The 22,052-nt window shown below is 44.5% G+C and overlaps 1 protein-coding gene across 2 annotated transcripts in view; it reads left to right on the forward strand.

Moving 5' to 3' along the window:
• The window catches only part of VAT1L (vesicle amine transport 1 like), a 143,598-nt gene that overhangs the window by 26,465 nt on the left and 95,081 nt on the right, over positions 1-22,052 (forward strand). For both annotated transcript variants that reach the window (XM_014845934.3, XM_070500543.1), the window contains exon 3: positions 186-401. In XM_014845934.3, coding sequence (XP_014701420.1) covers positions 186-401 — 216 coding nt within the window. The remainder of the gene's footprint in view (positions 1-185; positions 402-22,052) is intronic.

Here is a 22,052-nt window from a genome sequence, read left to right on the forward strand (position 1 = left end):
GATGGGCTTCCTTGTATCCACAAATGCCTTGAAATTGGGAGGCAGGTGAGGGTGTGCATAGTTGAGGATTCGGGGCTTTTTTTTCTGGGATGGAATCTATAGTTTTCAGATTCTTAGGAGTATTTGAGAAATCCCTCACAAAAGATTAAGAAACCTCCACTAACCCAATGCTTCCCTGTGCCCAGATTGGAGACCGTGTCATGGCATTTGTCAATTACAATGCCTGGGCAGAGGTGGTCTGCACGCCAGTGGAATTTGTCTACAAGATCCCAGATGACATGAGCTTCTCCGAGGCTGCTGCGTTCCCCATGAACTTCGTCACAGCCTACATGATGCTCTTTGAAGTTGCCAACCTCCGAGAAGGGATGTCCGTGCTCGTGCACTCGGCTGGCGGTGGTGTGGTAAGTTGACCGCTTGTGAGTCCTCTTCCTCCAAGTCATAATGGTGAAAGTGGAGTGATACCCAGTTGACGATGAGATTCCTGTGTGAGCTATGTCCATTAATAGGGATGATCTCTATGGTTCTGGTGAAGTTCACATGGATGGTGGAGCTCATATAGATGATTGTGCTGGGGTTAGGGTAAGCCTCATAAATATGTTTTTTCTGGAGTTTGGAAAGGTCTCCAAGATGGCATATCAGGACTCAGTGAGTTTCAGAGACGGTTTCTGTCGAGAAGCACTCTCAGCTTTGTGTCACAATGAACTGTTATGTCAATCATTGTGAGATACCTCATAAGTCAGGTACTACTACTGTTGTCTGAAAAGCCAAAATGGCAGATGATTTACTTTTTCAATAAACTGGCATGGAATAGAGATTGTTCCCATATTAATGATATCTATATTCATTTGTGTTCTGATATATTTTCTTGAGCGGGAGCAAGATAGACAGAGATTTTACTGTCACAATGGGAATTACACATAAACCTAAGCATACCAATGAAAGTGGTTGCACATGCAAATGTCATCTGTCAGGTGTGTCTTTGATAAGGGAAAAAATGAAGGAAATAAAAATTGCTGCTCTGGAGTTCCGGCATGGCAGAAAGTTCCTCTGTGGTTCGGATGTGTCTTAATGCCAGTCATTTAGTACATATTGCCCACCTGCCACATGGCAAGTACCATGTTCCTGTCATCATGGTCTGCTGAGGTTGCAGTAGACAGCTAATCTTTCTGAGAGTGAGAGATATCACTCATTAATTCAACAAGTATTTATGGAACTCACGCTATATTCTAGACTCTATGGGTATAGAGATTAAAAAGAGAAGGTCCTGATACAGCATCTAATAGGGTTTGAGAGGTTCTCAGTGTTGGTGATTCTGTGGTTTGATGAACTCAGAGATGAACTCCTCCTGTTGGGTCTATCTTGAAGATATTTTCACTGGAGGTTCTGCTAACATTAATGTTTTTTTAAAATCTTGGCTTTCTAAAACTATCAAAACCCTACATGCTATAAAGCACTTTTCTGTTTTTCCTTTCTAAGAAGGCAGGCTCACGTACAAAAACGTGAAGACAAAGACATAAAACTTTAGGAATGCCTTTAGAGGAATATCTTTAATCACTTTAGCAAATTTGCCGATGTCTTTTGACCATGAGTAAAGATATAATAAAAGTTAAACATCTCTTAGAAAAGAAATGGGTCTCAGTGTCAATGAATCTGCTAACAGCAAGCAATCCATTTAGAACGCTGGCATTTACAATCTTAGTGTGCTCGGCATACAAAGCTTTAAGATCCATTTTCATATTTCAGCATAAGCTCCTGTCTTTACAATGGTGCTAAACTCAGTTCTGCTGAGAGTCAGTGTTTAAACATCAGCACTGATGATGTCTCATTTGATGTTTTTATTTTTTTTCATTTGACTTTGTTCTTGGAACAAAGAGAAATGTATCAGGGGCACGTGTCTCACAAAAGAGAAAAAAAATCTTGGGAAATGAGTTTTTGCCATGCCTTATTCTGGGCTTACGGACACTACAACAATAAGAACTAAAATGTGAACCAGATGAAGGAACTTGGGGAAAGAGAGAATGAAGGTAGGGAAATAAGTTGGTGCACATAATGTACCATGATGTCCTAGGCTTATGATGTCTTGGCTATGATGTCCTAAAGCTTTGGCAAAGATGGACAAGTCTTGGCTCTTCACTTCCTAATAGTGGGTGCAAATAGAGAAAAATGGTCAGCCCTGTGAGCTAGTGTGCATTGGATGGAAACAAACCAATTACTAGGGAAAACCATAACTAGTACGGGGTTTTGAGACTGGGGAAATACTTCTCTATGGTTTCTCATAAGAAATGTATGCAGACATGCTATGAACATCTTCAACAAAATTGTCATAGTAAATTCAGGTATTTCTGTGGTGCTTTTTCTTATGATGTGTCCCTAATGTAGTCTAATAGCACCAAAGTGAAACAAAATTTAGTGAAAGCAAATATCCTGGGACCAAAATGTTGTAGTCTGGCTTAATCTGTGGACACTTTAAAGGTGTGGTTGGACTGCCCATCTCTCAGGTGAGAGAGTCTCCTTGAATAGCGTTTCTCCCAACCAAGATTTGATAGGTAGTGTGCAGCACTGAGTTCAAGGTTACCGCTATAGGAAAGACTATTGGCCAAGTGCACATCCATTTAGGTGAACACTCAACCAAGCTAGGGTGGAGTTGTCACTGTCTTATAAAACCTAAAGAGTCCTAAGGAGAGCCCAGACCATTCCACTGCCCCACAGTGGAAAGACCAGTCAGTCACCCCCAGGCAGAACTAGATTCCTCTTAAGAAGACAACCAGCCCCTGTTCTCATGGTGGGGGGAGCTTCCTGGGGTGTGCTTTTTATGCTTTATGTATGATACCCTGGAGAGGGATGGAGGTGCTTCCCATCACTGTTGGACTAATCCGATAAATGTAGCCACTGGCTGCATGACTGCTGTGGTAGGCAGGCTAATGGACCCCCACAGACATTCATGTCCTAATCCCTGGCACCTATGAGTATGTCACCTTACATGGCAAAAGGAATTTTGCAGATGTGATTTAAGGTAAGGACCTTGAGATGGAGAGATTATCCTGGATTATCCAGGTGGGCCCAATGTAAGCACAAGGGTCCTTAAAGATGGAAGAGGGAGGTAGAAGAGTCAGAAGGAGATTTTAAGATGCTACACTGCAGGCTTTGACGATGGAGGAAGAGACCATGAGCCAAGGAATGCAGGCAGCCTCTAGAAGCTGGAAGAGACAAGGAAATGGATTCTCCCCTGGAGCCCCCAGAATGAACACAGCCCTGCTAACACCTTGATTTTAGCCAGTGAAACCCATTAGGATTTCTGATCTTCAGAACTGTAATGTAATAAATCTGTGTTGGTTTTGTTTTCTTGAGCCGCTAAGTTTGTGATAGCTTGTTACAGCAGCAACAGGAAACTAATGCAGCCACTTTCCCTGGGCTGCCTCCCTTTTCAGCGTGGAGACCCCACAGAGGCCTGAAGAAAACCAGGTAGCAAGTAGCAGAACTAGGGTTCGTATCCTAATATGAGTAGGTTCCGAAGCCTGTTCCGTTTCCACTTGACAATCCAGAATGTTGGGAGAACCCAAATCATTCATCCTTTTATTTATTCATTCATTTAACAAACATTTGTTCAACCTCTCACCCAGCGCTAACTATAGACATTTTAAAGAGCCAAAAGACTGTGTCCCAGGGACACGTTTCCTAACTTGATGTTGATGAGATGATAAAAAAGGATTCAATCTAATTAGGATAAGGTTTCCTAAGTTAATATAAAGTGTGCATTTCTAAGGGCACCAAGACGTCTGTCTGATTTTTATCAAAGTCTGGGATGGGGAATTTGCAGACAGAATGTGACAAATGTCAGACTAAACCGTAATTTTGAAGGAAACTTTAATATAGTATAGGAAAATATTTTGATCCAGAGCAGGTTGCTTTCTCATTGGAATTGCCCAAGTGTCTACACTGCTCTGTCCTATCTTTGAAGACCCCGTCTTCCTTTGACAATAGCACAACCAGATGGTTTGAGAGGGTAACGTCCCTGATCAAATCTGTAGAACCTGATTGAAAATGGGCTGACACTTCCTTAAGGGAAAAGTAACAAAATAAGCAACTGAGTGTGGCTCATGTCAGGAACTTCAGGATGAGGGTTTTACTGCCAGTCCTATTTAACAAGCTGCCAGGACATTGAGCATCTTGATTGAGGATGTGCTCAGTTTCTGGAGAGTAACATTACTGTCACGACATAGTTATTTGCATCTGAGTCTGACATGTGATGCTTTCCATTTCCCTTTTTCATCATCTCATCTAAACAGAGAGAGTAGCAACCTGAGATGGGCCACAGATCTTGGAAAGGAAAGCGGAACTAAAGTTTCAGACAGAGTTAAGTGGCTACCACTCAATTATTAAATTCTATTCATTATGGATGAGGCATTTTTCCCAGTGTCATTCAAATCACTTCAAAGTAGAAACCACAGAAGGCAGGCAGGATCTATAGAGGGGGCATCATGAGGCTCCCCCACCTTCTATATGGGCACGTGTGCAGGTACCCTCCCTGAATGACTGATGAACCATACATCATTTTTACAGTCAACTGTGAGAGCCTGGGTGAGTAGGAATCCTCAGTGTGTTGGAGGATTTGGACATATTGGATAGTCATTTATTTCAGCAGAAAAAACACGAGCATCTGCAAAATCACTATAGGAGAATATTTTGTTGAAAATAAAACCATCATTGACCATGAAAGGCATCAACATCTACCCAGCTACTCAAGCCGGCAACCCAAGACTGTTGCTTAGCTCTTCTTCAATGTGCTATGAGTTTCCAAATCCTGTGACTCATTCCTTTATTCACTCACTCATCTGACACATATGTGGTGGGGGCCTACTCTGTGCAAGACACTGAATTAGGCACTAGAGATTCAGTAGCAAATACCACAGCTTTTCTTCTTTCGGAGAAGCCCTCTGGATCAAAGGTGGGCATATAAATCTAATAATCATGTGAAAAACTTCGCCAAGTGCTATGAAAGGGAGATACAAGCTCTTATGAGGCTTGTAATAGGGAACTGACCTGAGATAGAGGTGGGGGTGAAATCAGGGAAGGCTTCCCCAAGGAAGTGGCATTTGCACTCCAGTCTGAGGATGATAAGCAGGTAAATTGGACAAGAGTGGAGGTAGAGGTGGAGGGTGGGGCACTCACGAGAAGTAGAAGTGAGCTGGGCTTTTGTGGGGAAGTAGAGGCGGGTTAGGGAGGCTTTCATATAAAGGATTCCAGACAGCAGGACATTTGCTGTCTCTGCCTGCCTCTCCCTGCCCTGTCTACTGCTGTTTCACTTCTGGCCCCAGGACATCTCGCCTAGATTCCTGCAGCATCCGTTTACTGGCTGCCTGCCCAGTTTCCTCTCTCTGAAGTCAGCTCTTTACCTGCAGCCAGAATGGTTTTCCTAACACACCAGTCGGCTCTGTCACTCCTTGCTCGTAATTGACAGAGACGCCCATTGTTGTAAAGATAATGTTCGATCTCCTTAGCTTCCTGGCACGTATGGCCCTCGTCATCGGGGCCTTGTCTCTCTCTCTCTCTCTCTCTGGCCACTTCTCCTTATTCCTCTTATTTCAGTAATATAGAAGGACTTGGAGCTTCTGTAGGTATGTGGCCGAGATGGCTGCTCTCAAAGCTCTGTGCTCTCCTTCTGCAGATGGAGGTTGCTGCTGATAAGCTGCTGCCTAGCCAGGGACTGTTTGTTGTTTTTTTTTTTGCTGAGGAGGATTCGCCCTGAGGTAATATCTGCTGCCAATCTTCCTCTATTTTGTACATGAGCTGCTGCCACAGTATGGCCACTGATGAGTGGTGTAGGTCTGTACCCGGGAACCGAACCCAGGCCACTGAAGCGGACCACACTGAATTTAACCAGTAGGCCACTGGGGCTGGCCCCAGGGACTGTCTTTTTAAACTGCCTTCACCACCCCTGCCCTTGCATCTGGCTGGGGCCACTCACCTGAGCCTGAGCCAGTGGGTCGTAGCCGAGGCCATGTGATGCGCATCACTTCCAGTCCTGCCCTTTCTTGTGAAGTCCTCCCTGCTCTCTCTCTTCCCAGTTTCCTGGCAGATGTCAGAGTTTACCTGGAGCACATGTCAAAGATGGCAGCCTCCACCCACCCAGGACCCTCACTAACTGCACTTTTACCCCTGTCCTGTCCTTGCCCCACCGCCATTTAGACTTTATATGTACAAGGGGGAGAAAAGAAACTTCTGTTATCTTTTTTTTCAATTATTTTATGGAGGTCACAATGGTTTACAACATTGTGTAATTTCAAGTGTACATTATTCTTTGTCAGTTTCTGTATAGACTGCATCATACTCACCACCGATAGTCTAATTTTTATCCGTCACCATACACATGTGCACCTTTAATCCTTTCACCCACTCCCAACCCCCTTCCCCTCTGGTAACCACTAATCTGTTCTCTTTATCCATGTGTGTGTTTGTCTTCCACATATGAGTGAAATTATGTGGTGTTTGTATTTCTCTATCTGGCTTATTGTGCTTAACGTAATACCCTCAAGGCCCATCCAGGTTGTTGCAAATGGGATGCTTTTACCTTTTTTATGGCTTAGTAGTACTCTGGTGTATATATATACCACATCTTCTTTATCCAGTCATCAGTTGAAGGGCACTTGGGTTGCTTCCACATCTTGGCTGTTGTGAATAATGCTGCAGTGAACATAGGGGGAAACTTCTATTACCTCAACTACTGAGATTCCAGGGCTCACTCGTTACGGCAGCTGGCATTTCCATTACTATACGCACAGGGCGTCTGGCTTTTCCACATCACTACGCTGCACCCCTTCCCCCTCTGCTCTCCTAAGGGTAATGGCTAAGGCATGGGCCCTGGAGGCAACAGTCTATGTCCAAAGCCCACCCCCTAGGGCAAGCTACTCAACTTCTCAGTTTCCCCATTCACAGAATGAAAATAATAACAACACCTTTATTCCTCACAGGGTTTCTGTGTATGTTAACTAGGCTGATGCTTAGGAAGCACTTAACGTAGGCTCAGGCAGAAAGCAAGTGTTAGCTCTTATGGGTATTGTTTTTAGTGGTTGGCTTGTTCATCTTATCCCCTCCTCCACCCTATACGCCCCTCCATCAGAGCAAGTGGGTCTTATTATTTTTGTGCCTGTTTTCTGCTACGTAATAAATGCAGTAAACATTTCTGAATCAAAAAGCTGGTGCAAGCCATTTTCCTCTGTTCTAGAAAATTTGTTTGCTGAGCTAAGGCAGGCCATGTCATTGAGTTAATCCCAGGGGGGAAAAATCATTCTTAGTGATCTCGTAAATTTCAATCTAGTAAGCAGTTTTTGGCGCCCTTGCTCGCGGCATCTCACATTCTGAATACTCTTCCCAGAGTTTTTGGTCTGCATCTGGTGTGCATTATTCGTTGACTGAGGCCCCCTTTTCGTGGTCTACCCATCACCCCCTCCATCTTCCCATGGTCCAGCCACGCTCAGTCTGTCTCCTTCAGCATCCCAACTAGCAGGCGCATGCGTGAGATCTCAGAGTGGAAAGGGAACAAAGACAGACACCAACTTGTATCAACACTAGCTGTCCCAGACTCTTTGAAGACGTTATTCATTTAGCCCTTGTAGGAACTTTCCCCGTTGGATAGGACGTGGCAGCTCCACCCTCTCAACCACTCCAAGACTGTTTCCTCATTTGTAAAGTGGGGTGATATTAGTGGCAGCCTTGAGTGGTACTTGTGAACTTGGAGCAGTGCTTGGCCCACAATAAACACCCAGTGAAATTTAGCTCTTAAAATTTCCCAGGGTGGGAGGTTCACTGTTATTTCTGAGGCTGCAGCATTAGTTAGCAGGAGAGACCAAATTCAAGCTCAGATATCCGGGGACATGAACTCCCAATCCAATGCCCTTGGCACTATACCACAGCACAGAAACATCTGCCCCTCCGCTCATTCCTTCTGCCTGCCCCACACTGTGCCCTGGATAAGGAGGACTTAGGGATAGCAAGACATCCTGGTCCCCAGGGGCTGGCCACAATGGGAAATGGAACCTCTGAAAATTTAAAGAGAACAAAGTGCTCTGTCATATCCTCATGAATAATCAAAGGGACGAGGATTAATTGCATCTCAGCATCAGCAGGAAGGACTGTGGCCTGAGGACTCACTGGTATGATTAAGACTCTCGTTCTGTAACTGCTGACCCTGAGAAACAGGCCCTCACCTTCCTTAATGTCAAAGATGCTTCAGAGACGTGTCGTGGAGCAAGGCGCCACCCCCCTGCTTCTGGAAACCTCTGATGTTGGCAGCCAGTGTCTGGACTCCTTGCAACTCAGCAATATGCCTTAGGTTGAGAAAAAGTATATCTAAAAACACTTCTTCCAAGCTATGCCTATGTCTGCAAAAGCCTCATTTGATCTTCATTCTAGTTGCTTTTAACTCCTTTACAGTAAATCACGACTGGGTCGAAGAAACTATCTTTATCATAAATATTATAAAGGTTAAATTTGGCCTGTGAGGCAAGATTCATTCACTCAATATTAGTTGAATACATATGTATATATATATATATCAGTTCATGAAGGGATAAGAGCTAAAATAGATTGAGCCCAGTAATTTCCACACACTGTCTATGAGGTAGATACTGTTATATCTTCATTTTAACAGAGGAGACTGAGAGACAGAGAGGTTAAGTAACTTGTTCCAGGTCACACAGCTATGAAGAGGAAGAGCCAGTGTGTGAACTAGAATACAGAGCTCATGTTTTTAACTACTGGGCTGTGCTGACAGAGAGGCAGTACTGAGAGAAGCACTGCTTCTGTTTAGGCTGAGCTGGAATGGATTCTAGTCCATGAGTTTTGTTGGTGGGCTTGCTTCCGCGAGAGCTGAGTACAACCTGGGGTTGCCCAGGAGCTGAGGTATCCTCAGGAAGAAGGGACTGTCTTCCATTGACACAGACAGTTTCCCAAGGAGTCAAGCAGATTCAGCACTGGAGTTGCCGTTGACGTTAACCATCCAGCTGGAATTAAGCCCCAGGCTGCCATGTTCACCAAGGCAAGGGTGGTGTGATCCCTTCATCCCTGTATTCTGAGCGCTGAGCCCAGTGCCCAGCACATTGGTGGTGCTTGATAAATATTTCTAGAGGGAATGAAGGAAGAAAGGGAAAGGAGAAAAAAAGGGGCCCCAAAGGCAGCATTTAAGGTATGGAGACAGTGTGGAACATAAGGGCCCAAATTCCAGAGTCAGAGCTGGTTTTCATCCTAGCTTCTCCTTTTTCCAGGTGAGAGGCCTTGGACAAGTACTTTAACATCCTTGGACCTTGTTTCTTCACCTATAACAGTGAATATAATACCTGTCTCATTGTTTTTATATGCATTTTAAAAGAGGATGATATTGTGGGCATAGCATGCTATTTGGCACATAGAAAATTCAAATGTCACGTGTTATTATTACTATTATTACTGTCATCACATTATTATTATCACTATCTGATAGGAAATACTACTCAATGGTATTCTGATATTTATAGCCAGAAACAAGAGAGCAACATATAGGGACAGTCAACTGGCGGCTGGTTGTTGAAATTTGGAGCAAGGAGCAGATAAAACCAATCTCAGTTCCCTGTGTGTATGCTCCCTAACAGCCACTGCTCACTGCTCTCACGTCTTAGTGGAGTTGTCACACAAACCCCCTTCCACACTTCACTTTCCTCAAACATATAACACAAAATTAGACTTTAAGGAAAATTTAGCGCTATAGATCCAGCCCCTGGACATGTGTCAAGAACTCCAAATACGTGGACTAGTCTTTGCTGAGTTTATGTGACACCGGGGACCCATCCACTTCCCCAGCAACACATACAAAAGGCCACAGTTGCTTTTTGGAATATTATTGCCTTTATTAAGATGAAAAATCAGTTCAGCTGGCAAAGAGTGAGATGCAGAGCAAGAACCCGCCTCATCTGTTCTCGCAGGCATCCACCAGGCTGTCAGCCATGGCCCTGAGTACCCTACCCCCAGGCTGATCATGTCCATCCTGCAGCTCCCTCCATGAGAAACTCAACAGCATCCCTTCCTCACCTCCTGTTCACAATGTGCTTGGGCTCCTCAACTCTATGACAGGATATGGAGATGGAATTCGAACCCCATCTTTCCCTCTCACAAGCTGGAGTCCTTCTTCCACCCTGCCTCCCATCCTCCCCTGCCCACCCCCACCAAACTTAGTCGTCATAATAAATTTCTGTCTCTCTTGCTCTCTCTTTCTCTCCTTCCCTCCCTTCCTCCTTCTGTCTCTCATCTCTCTTTGCCTGGCTCTCTTGCTATCCCTTTGTCTATCTTCCTTTCTTTCCATTTCTCTGTCTGTATTGAGCGCTCTCCAATAAACACCTGCATGCAGCTCTCCACTCAGAATCCTATTCCAGGCAACCTGGCCTACAACAATTACTGCGCTCACCATTATGATTCTCAGGCATCATCTCTGTAGCCCATACAAACCTGCCTGCCTGCTGAGTCGGGTCCATAAGTCTACTTCCTCACTGATGGCGCTCATTTAGACCTCGCTTCACAGCCTGATGCTCACTTAGTTCAGGAAGCTTATCTTCTCCTTTCTGAGATTTTCCCTGTTGTCTAGAACTCTGCTGAGTGCCCAGAAGAAGCTAATAAATGCTAATGAGTTGAATAAGTGGGTGGACAAGGGAGCTGGTGAATACTTGTTTCTTCCTAAACCATTTGGGCTTCCCTTGGTATTAATAAACCCAGGATATATGCCAGCCGAAACATCAGAATAACTTCACAGCATGGCCCTGAGCTGGGTAAACTGGGCTTGGATAGCCTCCTGTAGTGGGATTTGCTGGCAGTGTCAAGGAGAGAGAAGTAAAGTTATTCTGGGCTCAGCTTAACGAAGAGAAGCTCAACTATAAAGGTGTATTTCTCTTTATTTGAGCCAGTTACTTAACCTCTCGGGACCTCGGTTTCCTCATCTTCATAATGAAGATTAAAGCATCGATGTGTGTGCTCAGTGAGTTAATTCATACAGAGCAATGGTTTCCAAAGTGTGGTCTCTGGACCATCGGCATCACCTGGGAACTTGTTAGAAATGCAAGTTCTTGGGCCCCACCCCAGACCTGCTACAGAATCAGAAACTCTGGGGTGGGGCCGACGATCTGTGTGTTAACAAGCCCACCAAGAGACTCCAATGCATGTTCGAGTTTGAGAACCAGGTTCAGAGCACTTAGAATAGAGCCTGACACTCAGAAGTAGTTCACCTAAAATTAGACATCACTATCTTTTTGGGATAGTGCTTTGTAGTGTGTAATAAACATTAAATATAGATTTAAGGAATGTATTGTTATTCATCCCAATCCTCTGTATTAGTCTATGCTAGTTTATGTTTATTATGGCCTAGAAGTTAAGAATCTTTGAAGTCAGACCAACCTGTATTTGCTTGCCAGCTTCAGCACCTTACTGGCTGATCGTAACCAACTGCTTAATCTCTCTAAGTCTCAATTTCCTTGTATGTGAAATTGGGATAGTAGCACCACCCTCTTATGGTGGTTGTACAGTTAGTGAGATGATATATGGAATCCTAGCACCATGCCAGCTCTGAGGGAACATGCAGTAAATGGTGCCTGTGATTATGTCTGAAGCATGCCCTACCTCAGAAATAACAGGCAATGGAACAGAACATGTATCTTGCACATGTTTTAGTGTTTGCTAATAAAAGCAGATGGGCGACCCAGCTTATCATGGGGGACGGAAGTGAGCAGGGAAGTCCTCATGAAATGGCACCCATCTGTGTCATGCTAGAAAGCTTATTTAAAAATCTCTCATTACCAAACCTGTGAACTCTTCCACTTTTGAGCTTTTCCGATGTCCAGCCTCTCTGGCTGCTTGCCCAGCTGGTGGAAGGGTTGACTTCTTGCTGGAGTCTGAAGTCAGTAGTTGGAGAGTGTCAGTAACACACTTTAGTGTAAAATGACAAGAAAAGCTACCCATAAGGCATATGTGGACACTAAGGATGCTATTTGTCCTCCTCAGTGTCATTTTTTATTTTGTGTTCATAAAATTTGTCTGGCATTCATGTCCATGTTGCTCAGCCTGGAACAAGCATTTGGTTTTTTATACCAGGAGAAAATATACAGACGGTTGTTCTGATCAAATACATAGGCTCTTAGTAAGGAATATGTTTACTGTGTGGTAGAGGAGTGTAATGGTTAAGGCTCTGGATGTGGCAGATGTGGGTTCAAATCCTGGCCCTGCTGTTTGCTGATTGTATGACCCAGGGCACAGTTCTGAACCTTCCTAAGTCTCAGTTTTCTCATTTTACAAATGAGTTTGTCATTTAATGTATATCAAGTAGTCAGCATAGGGTCTGGCACTTAATACCCACTGAGCTATTTTTAATTGTCCTATTGGAAACGACTATCCAGCGTGGATTTTAGGAGGCAGATGTTCAGATTACCTCAGCGTTCTTGTTTTCACTTTTTTTTTTTTTTTTTTTTGCCCTGTGCATCTGCAGGTTAACTGGGGTTGCAATAATTCCAATCTCAAATCTTAAGTGAGCTGCATGGGTTTACAAGTTAACCATTAAATCAAATGCCTCATATACAACAATAATACATTTTTCATGAGCATTTCTAAATGCTTCTATGTAACTCTAACATCAGGCAGGAGTGTCCACTTGTATTCCGTCCTCGTGGACCCACTGCACACCACAGATCATCACACGCACTGGCAGTGGTCCTGGGGCAACGGAGGGATAAACGACAATCTCCTGTTCTGTCTCATAAATGTCTAGGCCACATTCAGACTGTGTCAGGTGTACAGGAATGCCATGCATGTCAGAAAGCTGACAGAAAATTCCATCGAGCTGTCGGCCTGTCTCCTGGACACCCTGCTTTTGAGAGCTGGGGCTTCATTGCTCTGACAGGGAGAGGAGAAGTTGGACTTCCTCAGTGATTGGAAGAGCCCGGAGGCTGCTTCCTCTGGAGGCGATGGTCCTGAGCTCAGCATGGGGTTGCGATGTGGTGACAAAACAGGAGTCTCGACTAATGCAAGGACAAGTCTGGACTCTATGTTTTCTGAAAGCCATGGTGGCACCAAACTATATCCATCAACGGAAGCTACCAAGGGCTTTCGAAATCAGGCTGGCCACTGTTTCCCAAGGGGAGACTTTGAAAACTCTTCCTGGGGCTGAAGAAACCAGAAGGCCAGTTGGAATGGTCATATATATGGGTGCCCACTCTGCCTGGCCCTAGACAGTGCCCTGCCAAGACAAAGATGGATAAGACACAGTCCTTGCTTTGGAGGACTGCGTGTTCTCTGGAGGAGACCAACAAGCAGCTAAATATGTGAAGTATGGTGTGGATTGCAATAATAGAAACAATGGAAGTAATTTGGGAGAAAGAATGATTAATTCTTTATGGGGGAGAGGTGATATGTCAGCAGAATTCTTAAGGATAAATAGGAGTTTTCCAGGTTGCCAGGAAACATGGCACAAAAGCCCAAGGAAAGCATGGATCTGCAAGTATTGGGTATGGTCAAGGCAGAGGGGCAGGTGGTGGCAGGTGAGGAAGGTAGGCAGGGAGAAACCATGAGGGCCCTTATCCTCTGTAATGTTGTCTTCACAAGACCCTTCCACTCTCCGTACACCCAACTGCACTAGTTGAATTTCATTCATAACTCTTTGCATGGATAAACTGATGGAGGAAAGAATTCCCAGACGATACCTAGTAGCAATTTTTCAAATCTTTCAAATTATAATTTTTCAAATTTTGTGAATTTTATATACATAATATATATATATACATGATATACACAAAATTAAGTATGAAAATGTATTTTTTCCATGCTTAATTTTTCACAATCATACTGCCAAGTGCCTTCCATTCATTATTTTATGTATGCTCACAACTGCCCTGTGAGATGCATACTATTATCATCAGCCTATTTTGAGACTTAGGAAATCTAGGCTTGCTGAAATAAAGTCAGTCATCCAAAGCCACATGGTTGGCAGAGATGGAGCTAGAATTCACACTCAGATGAGTCTTTCTCAAAGCCTGTGTTTTAAACCACCAAGGTAGGTCAGGAAGCGAGGAGGCAGCAGGTACAGGTCTACCCATCTGCTCATTGCTTCTGCCCACTCACCTATTTTGGGAGCACTGGAGCAACCTCCCCACCACCGGTCTTTGTTGATGGTATATGGGGTCATCTTGGGCTCTGAGAAGCCAGGTGGGCAGTGAGAGGGCAGGAGTGAAGCTTGTGGGGCAGGGCGAGGTGTGGGTCTGCACCAAGCCACCCAGCTTAGGGTGGGCATGTTACTCCCCCCTCCTCCAGAACCCCAACAGAAGGTCAGTCCCAGTAGGGTTGCCAGATTTAGCAAATATGGATTTTATCTGGCAATCCTTACTTCCCAGGGATGCCCGAGTTCTCCCACAGAAAGGTCTAAACCTTCCAGGCAATTAATTACACTAGTGACGCTGAAATCCTGGATTTGAGGTGATTAAGAGGCACGTCCAGTCAGGAATGCATTAAGGAGGGCAAATATTTTAAGCCTCAAGAGCAGTGACTAAAAGGAGCCCTGTTCTCTAGAGCCCATCCCCATGATGAGAAAATGGCTTCGTGCTCAATGCCAAGACCTGCACTCCCCTTCCCAGGCCAACCAGAGGCCAGACTCCCTGCTGCTCAGGATTCTTCCCTAGCCACACAACCCCACAGCGTGGAGGGACGTTAGGACCTTGAGGCCTGGGGCTGTGGAGGAGGACAATGGAGGAGATGAGGTTTCCTCTGCTAGAAAGTGCATGAGGCAGGTGGTGGACCATATTGATTCACCCAACAGATGCTTATTGAGCATTTACCATGTGCCAGGCAGCATGTGAGGGGTCTAGAATGCAATGGCAAATGAGGGAGATGGGCACATGGCTGAATATCGAACAAATATGTATATGTATATACATATATATGTATAAACAACAGCTATACACATGGACATATACATATGATAACATATATATAATATTATATATATACATGGAAAAGATCACGATGCTTTCATAGACTGCAAACAGGGAGAAAGACACACTGCAGATCGAATCATCAAAGATGACCTCATTGAGTGGGTGACATTTAAGCAGAGACAAGGAGGCAATTCTGTGAAAAGCAAGAAAGAAGTACGTCATAGTCTTTAGGAAACATCAAACACCCCAGGCAGCAATGGCTGACGGTATGAAGTCATTGGAAGAGAGTTATTGTCCTTGTCTAGTCACAGAGTTGGCTTGAGAGATCTAGCCTGTTACCCACAAGGCTTTGTGGCAGGCACCTTGGATACCCACCCATACTGCTCCCTGCCTCACCACCCACTCCTTCATCTTACTTCCTGGGATTGATTACCAAATAAACTACATGCACCGAAGTCTTCATCTTAGGGTCTGCCTTTGGGGAAACCCACACCCTCTGAACGAGTCATTCATGATCAGCCAAAGATTAACTCAAGCATCCCACTTCAGCATCTCCTCCCCACCAACCTTTTTATCTCTAGCCATGCCTCTCTGTCCATCTTCCCCTTGTACCCATGCACTTTCCAACCTGACAGCCTTTGCTACTCTCCTTATTTCTCCACCTGGAAAATTCCTATTCATCGTTTAAATGTCACCTCCCCTTGAAAACCTTCCTTGCTCTCCCATCTCTACACCTTCAACATTGTTTTCCTTATACTGACTTCATCAGGCTCCATCCATCCATCCATCCATCCATCCAATAGATATGTGTTAACTACCTCCATATGCCAGGCACTAGCATGTTGCAATTGTCCACAGGTTTTCTTATGTAGACAAATTTTCTTGAGGTCAGAGTGGGTCTTAGGCATCTCTGTGCTTCCAGCACATGGCACAGGATGGAGTGGGGGCTTGGCAATTCTTTGATCAAATTAAACTGATGAACTTCACCTGTTCCAGGCAGACAGCATCTGTGTAATGATAATGAGGTTCTTAATTACACAGAGGAGGAGACATTTATTAAGTATGTGGAAATAATAAAGGAGTATGTTATCATCAAAATGTGAACTACATGTAGACAGTTTTATTACTTAAAATAGCTTGTAAGCCATTAAGCCAGTGACCATGTTTGACATCCCAAACCAAAATGTATTCTTCAAACCAGAAACGGCCCTCAGCAGGCTCCCTTTGTCACTCTGTGGATCACAGAGTCTGGAATTCCTTCCAAATCTTCTCTCTTTAGAACTGTACTAAGCCATTTGACCTTGTAATTTCATACTGGTATGGTTGCCATATAGGATACAAGACACAATCCTGTCTACTGGCATTCTCTTCTAGAGAAATGATCAGAGAGTTAGTCAAACAGGCAGCCAGTCTGTATTCAAACATTGAACATCTGCAGTTTGTCCCACAATGTGCTAGACACAAAACGTACAGTAGCAGATAAAACAGATTTAGGCTGCCTTCTGAAACTTACAGTCAAAGATCTATGTGCAAAGATGTTCACTGAAACATATGGTTTACTGTAGGATAGCATTATAATGCCCTGTAAGACAAGGATTGGTTAAAAGGAATTATAGTATATCCACACAATAGAATATCCCCCAGCCATTCAAAATGATGGTGTTAGAGAATTTTTCATGACCCACAAAAATGCTTACTATAGAAGCTTAGAAAGAAAAAAATAATCAGGGTTCACAGTGGTATATATTCAGTGTGATTCCAATTCTGTGGACAACCAAATATTGATATAAACATGTTGGAAAACTACTGGAACAAAGTAAGCCAAATTATGTAAGTGTTTATCTCTGAGATATAGCATCAAAGTTGACATTTTTATAGTTTTCTGTATTTGCCAAATTTCATTCTTAACACTGGGCATGAGTATGTGTTGCTTTCATAACACCCTTTTGAAAGAGCTTAGTAGAGATTGGAATAGATCCTTCCACTGCAAAATGTGGCATTTCGTTCTCCCAGGAGAGCTTGCTGATATGTCCAGAGTCTGTGCTGGGGTTGGGGAAATAATGGCTTCAGTCTTGCCAAGAGCTTTTTGGGAATGAGGAAGCAGACAGGAAACCCTGGAACTGTGAGTGATTTTCATTTAGCTTTTTTGTTGCTTTCCACCTATAAATATTTAGGCCAAAAGTAATGGGTGTGTGGGAGGAGAAAGGGAGACAAAGCCCAAACCATCCACCTCTCCCTCTGTCCCCTATGCTTCTGACATATAAACCTGTGGTCTTCAAATTGGGTTACCCTAATACCGTACCAACAATGCACCCCAAAACCTTGGCAATAATTGACCCATGTGTACACTTGGCTTCTGCTACAACTGAGGGTACATGTCCTGCCTGTCCATCAGGGTGTGGACACGAGAGAGCTCCCGAATGCAGCTTAGCTTGCGATACAACTTGCTGTGAGTAAAAGGAGAAGCTTCAATTGAAGCTGTTGCCTAAGGAAGATCACCTCTTTGCTGGGCCATGCAACAAATTTGTCTTATGCACCTGTGTAAAAAGAGCCTGGTCAGGCCACTAAGCAGTTCTAAAATCAAGTGGCAAAACCAAGGGAACAGTAGGGTGACTGTTGTTTCCTTTACAGAGAGTGTGAGATATTGCTATGCTGTGGTTGTGAACGGCAATGTCATCCTCCCTACTTTTTTAGTGTTATTTTGATCTTTTTGATCCATTCAAGTGTGCTACTCCAAATTCTGTCATATGAAAGTAGGCTGTGAACACAGAAATATCTAGAACCACTCACGTTCAAGTGGAGTGAGATGGCCCCACCATGCCACATTTAAGAGGATTTTCACCTGATAAGCCATTGTCCACTGGACATGGTTCCATCTGCCAGAGAAGAGTTGAGGGATTGAACATAGGCTGGAAATAAGAAGTTACAGGGTGTGGGAGTGATGTTGGAAATATCAACAGAGTGATAATAAGGGGCATGAGACACACAAGTCTATTGTTTTGTGTGCCGTGACTCCTAGGAGCAAAATCTACAGGGAGGCTACCCATAGTGCAATATAAATAAGACTTTCAAAACAATCAGAGTTGCCCCAAAATACAATGGACTGATTTGGGGGGCAATTAGTTCTCCATCTCCAACTCACTAGTTTTCATCCTGGAAATGTACAGGAGGGAGCTGAGTCAGGCTTCCTGTACCAGGTAGGAGGTTGGAGTGGATGACCCAAGAACATTTTTAGGCCTTAAGAATCTCCAAATCTATGCTTTCAGTGCTCATCGGATTCCTCCCTTCTTGTCCCACCAGGTGTGATTGCCTGGTCAGAGATCTTGTTGAGGAGATGAAAGAGGAGTCGAAGTCCTTAGCCATATATTAGCTGGGACCAAAGAGGATGCCCAGCCCTTCACAGGGACACATCCTTCACTCCTTGAGGATGCCCAGCCCTTCACAAGGACACATCCTTCACTCCACCTTGAGGGCACCATTACCGCACACATGTGCAAAGACTAATGTTCTGAAAGCTTACCTGACTTGCTTAATTCTAGATGGCTAGTACATAATCAGGGGCGGTCCGCAGGTGATCCATGTCCGCTAACCTGCCACTTAATCTTTCTAGAACCTAGCAAGTGAGTGGCACAAAGAAGATGTGCAGAGAGCACAGCACATTGATTTGTGTGCATGGCACATGAATTTTCACTGAATGGAATGATGAGTAAACTTGTAAAATTTGTGGGACAGTGAAAAGAACATCATGAAAGGAACAAGGTGTTGCCTTACTGAGATGTGTCAAAGAAGGAGAAAATGCCAAGAGATTTTCGTTCATTCATTTATTCATTCCCACATTTTATGAACACCTTCCATGTGCTGGGTGAAGTACTGGGAGCTGCGAATAAAGAGGTGATTCAAGACATAGGTTGGACCTGGTGGTGTCCCTGTTTAAGTAAGGGAGACGGTTTGGTAAACAATATTGAGAGTGAAATAATTTTTCACTTGTTGCATTTACAAAGAAAGTCAGTTAACTTTAACTTTGCGGCTGATATGAAATGGCAGGGCAAAGCTTTGGGAAGTGAGCTGCTCTTTAAGGAGAGCAGGTCTGAGGATGGAGAGGTAGGAAAGGTCCAGCTGATAAGGCTAAACATCCCCATGGGAATTCCCATCTGGAGACCCAGCCACTGCTCTTCACTTCCCTACAGAACTGCATATTAAACATACGCTCATCCAGAAGCATCCAATGCCACCTTCCAGCTGTAATGAGCTCTGCATCACCCTATTCAGAACCTCAGCCTTGGGATTTGAAGTAACAGAAAGAGTCCCAATGTCTGATCTCTGAGAGCTGGCATGGGAGAGCAGTGATTTGAGGTTTTGAATATTTCGCGACCAGGGCAAGTGCTTCCAGTGAAGCTGTTGATGCTGTCAGAGGGGTGTTGACAACAGGGTCAGGCTCCTGGTCCTGGCAAGGGGCCTGGTTAATGAGGCACCTTCAATGAACAGGGACACTCAGAAAAAGGCAGACCCCTGAGTTGTGAAAACCATCATCCTGAGTTAAGTGCACTGACTTCCTGCCAGGCGCTCTTGCTCATTGGTTTCAGAAATCCCTGGGTTTAGGATGCAGGCAGTGTAGCAGATGGCCGAAGATGGGTGTCAGGGAAGTGAGCTTCTGCTTCCTAAGCCCCCACATTTTGCTCCATCTTGTGCAGAGCTTTCTCTACATATGCCTACTTAACCTTCATGACAACCCTATGAGGTCAGTAATATTATCCCAACTTTATAGGTAAGGCTGTCAGTTCAGAATAATTGAGCCAAGGTCCCTCAAGTGGTGACTGGTAGATCCAAGGATCAAAAAGTCTCATGGATGCCACATCTTTGCTCTTTTCTCCTAGCCACCCTATTAGTTCCTTTCCTTGACTTAATGTTAAGGTGGCCACACCCTAATAGGGAGGGTGACTCACTTTGCCTAAAACACTTCTAGTTTATGCCTGTTGAACAGGCAAAATTAGTAATAGCATCTCCCTTCACTCTCAAAGAGTATCCCAATCTCAGATGATAATTTGTATGATCGCCCTACCTAACTTTTTGGTTTTGGTTGAAATAGATGCATTTATCAAAACCACAGCTCCAAACTGTGGGCACCAATTGTAACTTGGCTGGAAATGTGAATCCGGCATCCCACTATGCAAATGTAATTATCCAGGAAATTTATCCAGATGCACTGCATGGAAGGCAGCCAGCCTGGAAGTGGCTCTGACCAACCATGATTTAGAGCCCTATGAAGGGGATTTTGCCATCTGGTGGCCTGGACTGGCTTCCTGGCTGGGATTCCAGCCACATGGTTGCTGGAGTCCAACTCTCGGGCAATGGGGGAGTCTGTGGGCTATGGGTTGTCCTGTGGCCACCCATGGTCTCCCGCAATTGGAAAATGGTACTGATGAGAGACACAAGACTTGGTATGATTCCTATGAAGGCTGGTTAGTAGAGTTATCATGTGCAGTTGGGCAGGCTGTATACCGCACAAAAACACTCAACCCCTGGGGCAAGTGAGGGATGCCATTTTGTATTCATTTATGAGATAGTCAGATGTGGCCACAAGAGTAGACAGAGGAGAGGCTCAGGAAAACAAAGTTTATTACGCTCACGGGTCCTAGAGACAGGAGGCAAGGCATGCCATGCAGGGCCACATGGGAAAGACACTAGGGTGGTCAGGAGTCAGAAAACAGGAGCAGAAGAAATGCTTAGGCCATGGCCTTTATTGGGGTTTCTGCGGAAAAGGCAAGGCAGGGCAGAGGAAACAGTTTAGGATGGGTGAGGTTGGATAATTTCAGTGGGGTCTGGGCTCTAGGAGTGGTCTCTTCTTTCTGGGTGCCTGGCCCTGGATGATTAAGGCAGAGGAATATGCCTCCTGGGGTGTACGGAGCAGAGAGGGGAGGTCTGGCTCCTTTGGCTGGTTAGTTTGTACATCAAGGGCGTACTTCCAGTTGTGCATTTTGTTATTTCCAAGTATTGGCTAGCCAGGGAGGGGCAGTCTCTCTGCAGCCAGAAAGGTTTTTAAAGATGTCAAAACATTATATAATATATAGAAACTTAAAAATATTTACAATACAGATGCCCGCACTCAGATTGCCAAGGCTCACAGCTGTGCCTGCTAGGAGTTAGGGGTGTGGGGAGTGGTGGCCATAAATGGAACCCTTCTAACCCAGCCACCTGCCCTGCAGTTGGCCATCATAAATTCCAGAGAGCCTGAGAAAAAGCTGCTTAACCTGGAACTAGTGGGTTGAAGATCGTAACACAGCACCTACCTTCTTTGGTGTAAGAGGAGCAAGGACCCGAAAATCTCCGGAGCATCTGCTCTGCCCAGCACTGTACTGAGTGCTCTGGTCTGTGTGCATGCGGGCCTCTAACCAACACTTGCAGGTAGTGAGCTCTGTCTCCATGTTGTAGATGAGACCATCGAGGTGCAAAGAGATGAAGTATCTTTCCAGAGACCCACAGCCTATCAGTGGTGTAGCGAGGCATCAAATTCAGATTTGCCTGACTCAAAAGATGCTCAACATCACTAATCATCAGGGAAATGCAAATCAATGAGATACCACCCCACACCTGTTGGGATGGCTGTTATCCAAAGAACAAAAGATAAGTGTTGGTGAGGATGTGGAGGAAAGGGAACCCTTGTGCACTGTTAGTGGGAATGTAAATTGGCGCAACCACTATGGAAAACAGTATGGAGGTTCCTCAGAAAATTAAAAATAGAACTACTACATGATCCAGCAATTCCACTTCTGAGTATACATCCAAAAGAATTGAAATCAGGATCTTAAGGAGATAAGTGTACTCCAGTGTTCATTGCAGCATTAGTCACAATAGCAAAGACATGGAAACAACCTATTGTCCGTTGACAGATGATTGGGTGACTGAAATGTGGTATAGATATACAATCGAATGTCATTCAGCCCTAAAAGAGAAGGAAATCCTTTTCTTTTCTACAACATGGATGAACCTGAAGGACATTGTGCTTAGTGAAGTAAGCCAGACACAGAAGAATGAATCCTGTGTGATACCACTTATATCAAGAATCTAAAGTAGTCAAACTCATAGAAGCAGAGAATAGAATGGTGGTTACCAGCGGCTGGG

The sequence above is a fragment of the Equus asinus genome, chromosome 28 (assembly GCF_041296235.1).
Source record: "Equus asinus isolate D_3611 breed Donkey chromosome 28, EquAss-T2T_v2, whole genome shotgun sequence".
NCBI lineage: Eukaryota > Metazoa > Chordata > Mammalia > Perissodactyla > Equidae > Equus > Equus asinus.